The 13403-nt window shown below is 35.9% G+C and overlaps 1 protein-coding gene across 1 annotated transcript; it reads left to right on the top strand.

The window, feature by feature from the left end:
• The first annotated feature begins 2603 nt into the window (after positions 1–2603).
• Positions 2604–2930, top strand: LOC110729196. Its single transcript, XM_021908935.1, has one exon. The coding sequence runs from the start codon at positions 2604–2606 to the stop codon at positions 2928–2930; it is 327 nt and encodes a 108-aa protein (XP_021764627.1).
• Positions 2931–13403: the final 10473 nt, after the last annotated feature.

Here is a 13403-nt window from a genome sequence, read left to right as displayed (position 1 = left end):
ACAGAGTCAACACTATGTTTCCCCTTGTTAGCAAATCCTCTAGGATTCCCATATTGGGAATTGTGTATCGTCATATCTTCAATAACCTGACCTGCATAATCAACATTAAGATTCATAAATCTCCCACTAGTTGCAGAGTCTAAAATTATTCTAGAAGAATTTCCAATGCCATTGTAAAAGGCTTGGATTAACTGCTATTGTGCTAAATTATGGTGAGGGCATTCTCTTTGTAGGTCCTTGAACCTCTCCCAAGCCTCATATAAATATTCATCGGCTTCTTGGGAAAAGTTCTGAATCGCACTCCGTAGTACGATTGTTATCTCTGCAGGATAATACTTGTTATAAAAATTCAAAACAAGAGTTTCCCAGTCAGTTATACCAAGTGCAGTTCTATTTAAGCCATTAAACCACAATTTAGCTTTTCCAGTTAAAGAGAAGGGAAAGAGAAACTCCCTGATTTGGTCTTGAGTGACCCCGACTTGCCTGATGGTATTGCAATATTGACAATAGTCGGCAACGTGAAGATTTGGGTCTTCACCCTTAGCTCCACTAAATTGCTTCCTCTCTATCATCGTTATAAATTGAGGTTTAATTTCAAATTGTACCCCATCAAGTGCCGGAGTAGGGGTGAGATGTGGAAAATCTGTAAGCTTTGGTTGTGAGTAATCACTAAGCTTCTTTGGAACTGCCATCTCTGATTCTGCATCTGATGATACCTCTGAATCGCTAGAACTAGTTGGAGGATCGCGGTGATTATTATTATTATCACCAGAATTCGCCAGGATTTGCTTTTATAGATTTTTCTGTCTATGAAAAGACCGTTCGATCTCAGGATCGAATGGGATGTACCCTGATGACCTGATCTGGAACACCTGGGCATAAACAAAAAAAAACTAAAAGCAAATATGAGATTTGCCTCAAAGAACTAACATTCTCTGAGACAAAAAGGAAATAACCTAGACTACAAAAATAATCAGAAATAAATATAGAACCGTCTCCCCGGCAACGACGCCAAATTTTGACAGGGTAAAGTCGTATCCCCTATTCAAAAGTAAATACCTAAGTCCTCTAACTAAAGTAGATAGGGAAGTAGGGTCGAACTCCACAGGGAAACAAGTCTTTTTACTCCTAATCAATTATTATAATCTAAATTATCTAAGTAACCAATATTTTTAGGAATAAATTCTATACTACGAAGAATAAGTTTAGGGAGAAAAACAATAATAAGAAGGCCTAGGGTCACTGGTTCACCAATAATTAATATTCCGGGATAAAACATAATAATTAATAACTAACATTGCACAAATAACATAGATCTAACAGGCTCTCGCAATTTACTAGATCTAAGTTCCTATTAAAAATAGCCTTTAATATTAAATTAACGTCTGCTCGATTCATCAATTCAATATTGCTAAACATTCACATTCAAATTACATCTGCTCTATTCATAATCTAATTGCAAAGAATTAAAACAACTCAATAAGAAATTATCATGCAATACCAATAATCAATAATAACAAATTATCCCTTCATATTAATTATGGATCCCCATAAACCCTAGAATTAAACTACTCAGACATAATCATAACTAAACTAATCAAATAAATAAAACAAAACATAATCAAAGAAGTAAATGAAATAGCTGGAATTAAAAGAGAAGAAATTGCTACCAAAAGAAATCTAGATTAATGATAGAAAATTAAGAACAAAAGTTGAGAGAGAATTTAAGAGAGAGAAATATCCTAAGTAGAGAGAGAAAATCTAAAAAAGAAGGTAAGTCAGTAATAATCATCCAAAAACGTACTTAAACAACAAACTAAACAACTCCTAATTAGAAACTAAGTGCTCGTCTAACAAAGTCTTCCAGAAACACGCGCTCGATCGGGCGCGCCTTTTTCCTCGCGCCCCTTCTCAGCAGCAACGCCCGATCGAGCTAAATGCTCGCACGATCGGGCGCGCCTTAGGCCACGCACCAGCACCAAAGTTGCACGTCGCGCCCGATCGAGCTAATGCTTGACCGATTGGGCCCTTGCTTCTCTTCGAGGCTTGGACTTCGATTGAGCTTGATTCCTCGGCCCAATCCGAATTTCCTCTTCGGGTCTTGAATACTCGGTCCAAATACCTTGGTATCCCGATTACCGAGCCCTTAGTCACCGGCTTGATGACTCTAACCGGCCTTGGGCTTCAAAAATGGTCGTGCTCTTCAAATTTCCGTAGTCGCTCCATGAAAAACCCGAGAAAATGCTCCAAAGGTGCAATTTCCTACAAAACTCAACAAAGCTATACCTATCACTTGCTTAATGATTGCTACCATGGAGCCTAGTCTTCAAAAGTGTTTTGAGGACCAGGATGCCTACTTAATCATGCAAGAACTTAAATCTTTGTTTAAGAAACAAGCTAGAGTTGAAAGGTATGAGCTCCATCGTGAGATTCTGGATTGTAGGATGGAGAAGGGTGCCACAGTTCATGATCATGTTTTCAAAATGATCGGCCTAATTCAAAGTATGGATAAACTAGGGCACCCATATAGTGATGATTTGGCAACATACATCATTCTCCATTCACTACCAGAAAGCTTCAACTAGTTTATCGTGAATTTTAACATGACTGCAACTGCAAAGACTATGAATCAATTGCATGCAATGCTGGTTAGTGCTGAGAAACAAATCCCTAAGAAACCTAAGAAGGAAGTTCTTATGATTCAAAAGGGAAAGGGGTTTAAGAAGAAAGGGCAAAAGGCTAGTGCCAAGAGCAATGGCAAGCAAGTTGCCAAGGCTCCTGAGAAGCCTAAAACGACTCCAAAACCCAAGGCTGCAAGTGAAAGTGAATGCTTTTACTGCAAGAAGAAGGGGCATTGGAAGCAAAATTGCCAAAAATACCATGACTTCCTCAAGAAGAATGGAACATCAACCTCAGGTATTATGTCATAAACATTCACTTAGGTATGAGATACCAAGTTGCAGTGCTTAACATAGTGATGTTGCGCAGGAACTGCAAACAAGTGAAGCTAGCAAGGAAATGGAGCTTGAAGGTGCACTAGAAGTATTTGAGTGGCCAGAGATAGCTTCATAGTTTTAAATTTTGATTAATTATCATGATTTTAGAACAATTTTCAGTTTTGATGAGACAATATTTCGGTTTTCTTGTTTTGAATACTGAATTTGGTTTACTTGGCTTGGACAAGTGTTGATCCATGACCAAGGTAATAAATTATTTTCATTTTGCTAGATATGAGTTAATTTTGTTTTATGACATTGATATAAGTAGATCACAAAAGTAAAATTTAGATGATTCAAAATACACTTACTTATAACAAAGTAAGGTTAGGTCAAATTAACCATTTGCACATCCAAAGTTATGGATGGACTCTTATTCTTATATGATTATGAATCACTTGAGAATTAGAAGCCATGCTTGATAAGTTAGGATGACCATATTGCCTTTTAGTAGAAAGGGTAAAAGAAGCTAAAATGACCTTTTGGAATACATATGATGTATGTGAACCAATAAGTTCAAAACTAGCAAAGAGATTTAACTACTTCATTGCTTTTACTAACGATTTAAGTAAATATATCAATAATTACTTAATGAAGTAAAGCTTGGAAACATTGAAATGTTCAAAATTCCAAAATGAAATGTAAAATCAGTTTGAGATAAACTATTTAACACCACAATATGATTGTTGTGATAAATATTTTACTCAAAAGGAATGATCGTCTAAAGGGAATTGTTGAATTAATTCACAATCCAAAAACATTACAATTAAAGTGTATGTTTATGAAGAAGGAATCAAACTTTGCTTGCCATTATTCGATCCAAGATTTAATGATTTACAAATATCGTTTTGATGATATACAGTACAACAACAATTGCGAATATACTAAACATGAAACTTAACCAAAGCAGTAGAAAAGATGTCATAAAAGTTATGATTTGGAAATGTTCCAAAAGTTATATTTTCTAAACAGGATTAAGGGTTATGAAATCAATGTAAAATGTTTAAAAAGATAACATAATACACCTTAAATCAGAAAAATAGTTCTTCATGGGTTTTCTCATGAAAACTAAGAGGTATTATTCCTACAATCGCATAGAAACAAAGTGTTTGTTTCTCACGATAGTGTCTTTATAGAAAGAATGTCTTCCTACAAATCCAAGTGGGAGTAAAGTTAGATCTCGATGAGATTCGAGACGAGCAACAAATGGATGTGGATAACACTACATCAGAGACAAAGGCATATGAAATCAGCTAATTTGATAAACCATGTGTCGAAGCAAGCTAATTCCACTAGCGAGGCTTCTATTGTCCCATTAGAATGAAAGGCTTCAAATATTTGAAAAGAATAATTCTATTGTCTCTCATACCTATCGTAGGTTACTTAGGATCAAAACAAACCGTTTGTTGAAATTCTGAGAAAAGGTGGATTCTAACATTTTCTTATTAGAATCCATGCCTACAAGCAAGCTTTGGATAAATTCCAACTCAGGAAATGGCTTAAAGCCATGAAATCCAGTATAGACTCCATGTTTATAAAAATGTGTTAGTCCATAATAGTCTTACAAATAGGGTCAAACCTATTAGTTGGGTAAGCCTATTCGGATTATTCTAGTTATGGATATCAAAATCACCTTCATGAAACGTTCTTGGTGGTGAACATGTATATGATACATCTAGGGGTGAAAGTTCGGTATTCGGTTTGGATTATACCCCAAACCGAATCCAAACCGAATTATTTCGGTTTCTGATTCTTGGAACCGAATCCAAACCGAATTTGGATTCAATCCAATCCAATCCAAACCGAAATAATTCGGTTTTGAAAAATGGATCCAATCCAAACCGAATTTTTTTGGGCTGTTGATTTGGGCCTTAAAATTGGGCTTTTAATCGGAAGTTTGTTTTGGCCCTTTTGTAGGCCTAAATTGGTGAATTACAATGGTTGGTCTTTAAGCCAAAAATTTGCCAAATTAAGGGAAAATCATAATAAAAAAATTTGTCCAGCCACTAGAATAAAATTACAAACACGATAAAAGTCTTAAAATGGAATAAAAGTCCAGCCACCAGATTACTACTACTCCTCACCTCCACCACCGTCAACACCGTCTTACAACACTCCCAATTATCCACCTTCATCATTACCCCCACCACCACCACCCGCCTCAGGGTACACTCCTTCCCCTGCATACTCAACACCCCCTCCAGTAGGATACAATAGTCCATCGTATTCACCATCGCCATCAAACACACCACCATTAACCCCTACATATTCACCATCGCCGTCTTACAGTCCCCCATCCACGACCCCTTCATATATCTAACAATAAAAAAAATAAACATGTTACATAATATATATAAATAAATCAAAGGAAATCAATATAATCAAACAAACAAAACATCAATGTCGCCAATTTAAACATTATAGCATATCAATGTCATCATATTAGCCAATTTCGAACAGATCGAACAACAAATTAACGAATTCAAACAGAACAGAACTATTGAATGAAAACTTGAAAAGAGAAGTGGGAAATGAGTACACATCTAAGAAGAAGAAAAGCAGGAAAAGATAAGTGAAATTAACAGAACGAAAGTGAAATTAATAAGAAGAAGAGAAGCAAAAAAGGAGAATTCTTACCCTTGAGTGACTGAGTGAGAGGAGATAGTGAGGGAACGCGAACACGAGCGGCGCCGCGGCGGTGAACTGGTGGTAATTTTAGGGAGCACAAAACCACGAACACAAGCGGCGGTGAGAAACGAGATCTGCGGGAGCACGAAGCCACGAACACAAGCGAACTGATGGTGATAGACGTTGACCGGATATGTGGTGAGCGGACTGAGGAAGGTGGTGGTCGGAGCTACTGAGGTGGTGAGGGAGAAAATGGGGAAATTTTGGAGGATTAGGGTTTGGTGAGGAATGTCGAATGTGCCGCAGAAGAGGGGAAAAAATGACTGGGATAAGAGAGGAGTATTTTAGGGCTTTAGTATATATATGTAGGGTAGGAGAAATGGGCTGGGATATTTGGGCTTCATAAATTTCGGTTTGGATTTTCGGTTTTCGGTTTTTGGAAGCCCAAAACCGAATCCAAACCGAAATATTTCGGTTTTGATTTTTTGAAACCGATCCAAACCGAAAAACGAAAAAAACCGATCCGAATTGCTATTTCGGTTCGGTTTGGATCGGTTTTCGGTTTTTATCCAAATTACTTTCACCCCTAGATACATCCTAAGAGTTTTGAAATCTAGAAATTCCTAGAAAGTTTTGCAAACTTCAGAAATTCATTTATGGATTGAAGTAAGCATTAGGGAGTTGGAACATTCGTTTTGATTAGGGAATCAAACAGTTTGATTTCCTTAGTAAAACGAAAAGGGAATCTTATAGAGACAAGAAGTTTAGTGGGAGAAATTGGTCTTCTTGGTCATGTATGTAGATGACATACAGTTCATATGAAATGATATATCAATGCTTGAATAAGTCAAGCAATGGTTAGAAAGATTGTTTCTATATGATAGACTTAGGAGATGTTGAGTACATATTGGGAATTAAGATCCATGAAGTGAATCTTGAAGAATGACTGGAATGAATCGAGAGACTTATGTTGATAAGGAACTTGAACAGTTCATGAAGCAAGACTCTAAGAGAGGATGTCTTCCCATGTTTCATGGTATTACAATCAGTAAAACTCAGTGCCTTCAAAAGCTAATAGAGTTGAGCTGTATGGATAGTGTACCTTATGCTTTTGCAAAAGGATCCATTACATGTGCCATGAAATGTACAAAGCAAGATGTTTCATATGACTTGTGCATGTGTAGCAGGTTTCATGAAAATTCAGAAAAAGCATACGGAGAATTACCCAGAACAGATCCTTGAGTACTTGAGAAGCACTAAAAGGAATTCTTCTAGCTATTATGTTAAATGGTAATTTAAGAAAGTTGTCAAAAGGTTACACGAATGCAAGTTTTCCAAACAGGCAAGATGATTCTAGATGGTGATCTAAATGCATATTTGTGTCTGGATGGAGAAGGACAGTGAGCTTGAAGAGTTCAAAGCAGAGCACTGTTGCATACTCAATGTCAGAATATGTGTATTAAACTATAGTAAGATAATTATAAAGGAAGTTCGGATTAAAATGTCATGTGAATAACAGGTCACCTTTTCCCAAGAACAAAGGAGCCAGAGTCACATCACAAATCCAAACAAAAGGATATGAGATATCACCTCAATTATGAGATCATTGACCAGTGGAAGGTCATGTTCTGCAAAGTTTTATTATGAGTGAGAAATCACTAAACCCCTTCCATGGACTAAGGTATGAGAGTCATATTAAAGTCTTAGGATTGAAGCAAGTTATGTAATTTAAGTTGTATATGTTTTGAGAAAACATATTACATGAGAAATGCATCAATTTGCAGAATTATGTTTAAAATAGAAATTGTAATTTCTCTTATTTAATTAAGGTTTTGGAAATTAAATAAAATGTCCAAAATAATTATGAATTGATGGGCTCATCAGGTTGATGACCTGGTGAATTGAAACCCCACAAGTGAACAAAATTCATATATTATCTAAAGTTCCTAGTTCGAGATCATTAAAGTGGACATAAATGATTTCAATAAATGAACTAGCACGTAAGATTGATTGGATAGCGCAGTTTCATGGGCTATAGGGGAATAGTGATGCTCGGTCAATCACTTGGATATGCATGAATGATGCATGAACGAACTATTGACCTACTTTGAAGTTCAAGTATAGAGCTTCCGTATATATTAGTGGATTCCTTTGACATGAGTGGAACATTGATTTCATTCAATGGATGTTGTGACTGTGGTACACTCAAACGTCTAGCTGTAACTGGAGATTATAAAGGGATTTTCCCGGTTATTTCAGAAGTTGAGTGGGAGTCATGTTACCACAATATTGGATAGAGTCTACCTATTAAATTAGGAAATGTGTCATGGCCGCTTGAAGAGGGAGAATTCAGAAAATACGTGGCCGCGTTCAAATGCATTACATAGTAATCATTTGGTTTTGTAATTCTAACTTAGATTTCAAGAAATGATTTGTAGATTAATATGATCTCGACATGTGATGCAATCATATTATCAAATCGACTCATATATTAACTTAAGGAATTTGAATATTGCACCCTTGTCTCAGACAAGTGGGAGATTGAAGGAGTTATGTCTTCGTCGTGTGCAATTACTAGATATATAAATGGATCAAATTATGGAGATAATTAAGTTCGTACATTTGGGTCGTCGTTTTGCCATAGCTAAAGGTACTAACGATCTTTGGACTAGTAAAATAGCCCAAAGCCCAATTGGACGGATCCTATAAGGTCACACAAAGGGGCTAGATCGAGCATTAGAGGACGAGGCCCATCATGGGCCTCATCACTCTAGGTGGCCGGCCATGTAGGGGAATTAAGAGGTTTTTGGGCTTCGTGCTCTAGTCTAATTATAATGAGATTATAAATAGACTATGTGCCTAGGTTTGCAAACACAGAAGAAGAAGGAATTAACTGATCAGTGTGATCAAACCCTAATTAGCAAACACGAAACCCAACCCTCTCATAGTCCTCTCTTTCACACGGCTCTCTCCTCCTCCTCATTGGCGCCAGTGGTGTGTCGTGGTGGTGGTGGTTCGTGCGGTGGTCGGTTGTCCATAAAGGTGGTGATCGAGATTTTCCTCAATCACTCGACCAATCTAGTATTGGTGGACGTCTCGTTCGAATCTCGTGGACTAAGTAGAGGAGCAACGCTTGGGGCTCTATTCTCTCCCTAATTTGCCTGTCGAATAGCTTCGTGGAATTCACGCGTCAAAGGTATGATTATGTGTCTTGTGTGTTATGCATGTGATTCTTGGGATTGGTACTTGTTTGAATATGATTCATATTATTTCCGCTGCGTAGTACCTATAAACTCCTACATGCATAACGAAGCTCCATTAGGACAAGGTCTAATTTTTATTTGTTCGTACAAAAATTAAAACCAAATTAATAAAACAGCTAATGGTATTAGAGGTTTAATTTTTTTAACTAATCTTAAAGCTCTCACAATTCTTTATCAAAGTATTGCAAATTTTTAATTTTGAACCGGAGGAAGTTACACGAGTTCGTGTATGAGTTAGCCGTTACTTAAAAAAAAAAAAAGGCTAACGGGATCGTGTAATATTTAAGGCTCTACAATTTTTTGACCTCATTTCAAACAAAAAAAATGCAACTTTCTATGACAAGGATGAGATAGAATACAATATTAGTAGCACGTTTTGTGTACGAATGGCCACATCAGACAATCACTTGTAAAAGAACTAAGCAACCCCCTATAACACTGATTGATCAGTAAGCCAAACACTGATCGAGTAAACCTATAGCACGGACTGATTAGCCCGTATAACACTAACAAAGGTGAACCCCCATGATGTTGGTCACATGGTGTGGCCAGCCACACATAAGAATTTATATATAGGTATATCTTTTTACATTTTACATAACCAATATATCAATAATCAATAATAATAACTATTAACTATATATATAATAAAAGACACACTAACAATGACACATATCATCTCCTGGTGTGTCCTTTTTTTTTTTTTTGAATAAATTTCTTTTAAAATAACAAATCTTATACAAAATTAATTCTCTAACCTTATACCATACATTACTTAAAATAAAAAGTTTGACTTATTTTAACGTAAATATTTATATAGCTATAAATAAACATTCTTAACATAATATTGATCATTTTCTATAGTAGCTTTATTTAACATATCTTTTGTAATCCTTTATTATTTTGATCAAAATTTGTTTAGTTTTAGATTTTTTTTCTCTAATAAAAAACTAATTATAATGTTAAACTCTATTCACTTCTCCTTAAAAAAAATTAATATAAGTAAAGATAATTTTAATTCAGTAAAAATAAGTTCAGTCCAATATAAATAAGTTCAGTATAATAAAAATAATTTCAATTTAATAAAATTAAGTTCAGTTCAGTAAAAATCAGTAATTTTGAAGAAGAAATATAATTAAAAAAATCAGTAAAATAATCCAGTTCAGCAAATAAAATTCTATTTAAGTAAAATAATTTCAGTTCAGCGAAAATAAGGTGAAGTGAACGGGGCCTTAGTTTAATAATGGTTATTATAAATTACCGTGCATGGCACAAGAATTAACCTATTTTAGTGTAATTGACTAGTAGAAAAAACGTAATGGGAAGCCCCAAATGGCAAGCGATTTTAAAAACCGCTTGCCATTTACCCAATTTTTTTTAAAAAAACCTTTAATATTAAATGGCAAGCTGTTTTGGCGCGAACCGCTTGCCAATATATATAATAACAAGCAGTTTAGGGTTGAACCGCTTGCTAATTATTGGAAAGCGGTTCAACCCCAAACTGCTTTCCATTTAAAAAAAACCCTAAACTAATCGTACTTAGGTTGTAGCCACCCACCCCTCCCTTCATTTCCCGATTCTCTCTCCTCTTTCTTTCATTTTATTTGCTCTCTCTCTCTTTCTCCTCTTCCATATCCCCCGTTCTCCCTCTTTCTCATCTTCTCTTCCCTTTTCATCTTCGATCTCCTTCTCTCTTCTTTGTCGTCCTTCGCTCCTCTCTTCTTTCTCTTTCTCTTTCTCTTTGTTCTTTCTCATCTCCACAAATTTGAACCAAAACCGGATAATTTCGAGCAAAATCGACCAAAACCCCAAGTAAAATTTCGAGCAGATTTCGAGGATAATTTCGAGCAAATTTCGAGTACAATTTCGAGCAAATTCGTGCATGCGTGTGGGTGTTCAAGTTTTTTAGGTCATGGTGAGTTTTCATGGTCGAATTTGACCTTTAAAACCATAATTTCAAGCCAAAATTGGTGGGTTAGATGGTCGTGGTGAGTTAGATGGTTTTGTTTTTTTTGTTTTTTTTTTATTTTATTTTTTTTATTTTGATTTTAGTTTTAATTTTGATTTTAATTTGATTTTTTTTTTGGGGGGGGGGGTCGTGGTGGGTGGGCGTTTGGTTTTAGTGGGTGGGGATCTGGTTTTGGTGGGTGGGGGTCGTGGTTTCGGTGAGGGTTTTGGTGGGTGGGGGATCTGGTTTTGATGGGTGGGGGTCGTGGTTTGGGTGGGGGGTCGTGGTGGGTGAGTGGGTAGGGGTTCGTGGTGCTGGTGGTGTGGGGTGGTGGCTGGTGGTGGCTGGCGGCTGGTGGTGTGGGGTGGTGGTGATTAACAATTTTTTTTTTACTATCAGTTTTTTTGTTAGTTTATTTTTTTTTTGTTGAAAATCATAAATTGTAATATTACAACAATTAATTAATAAAAATATTATTTTTTTTACATATGTTTTGATTATGCATCAATTTAAGTGAAAAAACCATTTTTTTTAATTTTTTTTTTATTTTTAATACCCCTAATGGGCAGCGATTTGGCGCTAAAACCGCTGCCCTTTCACTACAATTGGCAAGCGGTTCAGAACCGCTTCCCATTAGGGGGTTTGAACCGCTTGTGTAGGGAATATATCAAGCGTTAATCCCCTAGATTGAACCCCACTGTGATCATACACTAAAGTACGGTGGCGTCCAAAGGGAAAGAAGATAGAGCAAAAGAGTCGCCAATAAGTTTTTAAGGAACTTGTAAACCGTTCACGAGGTGAAGGTTACACCCCTTAACGATCCAAGAGATCGTCAACTCCATAAGGTCTTGAACCAAATAGGGTTCAGGGATGAAGGTACAAATCCAACCTAAAAGAGATTGAACCTGCCCTAATAATAGGCCTCTACTTTATTCAGATCGTATTCATGTGCGCTTTCTGATTAACATGCAATCAATAGGATTAACCCTAAACCTGTTTATCTATGTTGGTTGAATATAGTGCACAAATAAACCTATTATTGGCAATCACTTGAATTATAATCATATTAACCCTAAACAAGATTATTAATTATTTTATTAAGCGTGATTACAAGTACCAATTCCCCTTAAACATGCATAAAAGGCGTGATCAAGCAATAATAATAAATATATCAAGCAACATGATATTAATCATAATCAAAATAATCATAATAATAATAATCATAATAATCATAATCATAATAATCATGTTAAAGCATAATAATAGCAAGACCCTAGGCATGATACTAACAAGATTAATAACAAACCCAAGCATGTCACTAAACAATAAAAATCAAAGCTTTAACACTAACATGATACTAACATGAATAAATATTAGGAAGAAAATAGGAAGCATCGTACTTAGTATTAAAGTTACCCTAGACATGATACTAGGAATATCATAATAACAACCTAAACATGATTTCAATATCATAATATCAAAAACCATTAAAGAACTTACTTTGATGCCTCGTACCTCTTTCTAATAACAAAATACACGCGTTAGTAACTTCAAGGAAAATAATAAACAATTAAATTAAATAATTGAAATAGAGATTTGGGACCAAACCCTCAGGAATTAAACCTTTCACGTCTAGGGCAAAGGCAACTTCGAATATGGCTAGGTGTTTCTAGATCTAATGAATGCGGAATTTTGTATTTGAGAGAAGGCTAGTTTAGAAAATAGAGAGAGAGAGAGAGAGAGAGAGAGTAATCAAGAAAAACTTTATGAGAGTTGGTGAATGAAAACGAAGTTTTTACGAGATTATTTATAAAGAAAATCAGCCAAAAAGATAAAATATCAAAACAGAGTTCTGACGCGAAAAACCGAGTTGGCGCTAGACGTTGACCTTAGCGCCAGACGCTAAGGTTGGCGCTAGGCGCCAAGTCTAGTGCCAGGCACCAATCGTAGCGTCAGGCGCTACAGCTGGCGTTTGGCGCTGACTCAGAAATCCACGCGTTTTCTTAAAATCAGATAAAAATTGCCGTACAGGAGGATAAAATCGTATTTTCCTCAAAAAGTTCTTTGATTCTAATTAAAACTCTAAAAAGTCAACAAAAGTCAATTTATCAATGCTAATTGAATTAGAAATGAAAAGAACCTTCTAGAAGAATCTAGAAGACTAAATCTATTCCTAATTGCATTAAGAATGATAAATCCATATTAGGCACTCCTCTAGATCATTGGGCCGCACATAAGGCTCAAACCGGGTCCAGTTCAGTAATTTGGCCATAATTTCCTCAATATTCATCGGAATTGGGCTTATAATATATTGTTGGAAAGCTCTCGTCAAGCCCTATCCAACTACACTACTATTGGACCCATATCATGGACCAACCAAACTGGATTGACTGTTGTCTTAAAGTAAGTTTTCAAAAACAGAGAGAAGAGAAAAGAAATTAAAACTATCCGCAACACTAAACTTTCCACACTTTCACTTCATTCGATTATGATTCGACGCGAAAGACACTCATCACTGGGTTTGGTTTTGGGGAGACACAAATGGGCGTCTACAACTTAACATTACGT

Source organism: Chenopodium quinoa, unplaced genomic scaffold, assembly GCF_001683475.1.
Source record: "Chenopodium quinoa cultivar QQ74 unplaced genomic scaffold, ASM168347v1, whole genome shotgun sequence".
Lineage (NCBI taxonomy): Eukaryota > Viridiplantae > Streptophyta > Magnoliopsida > Caryophyllales > Amaranthaceae > Chenopodium > Chenopodium quinoa.
Note: the sequence above shows the minus strand (reverse complement) of the source record. Positions and strands in the feature narration are given on the sequence as shown.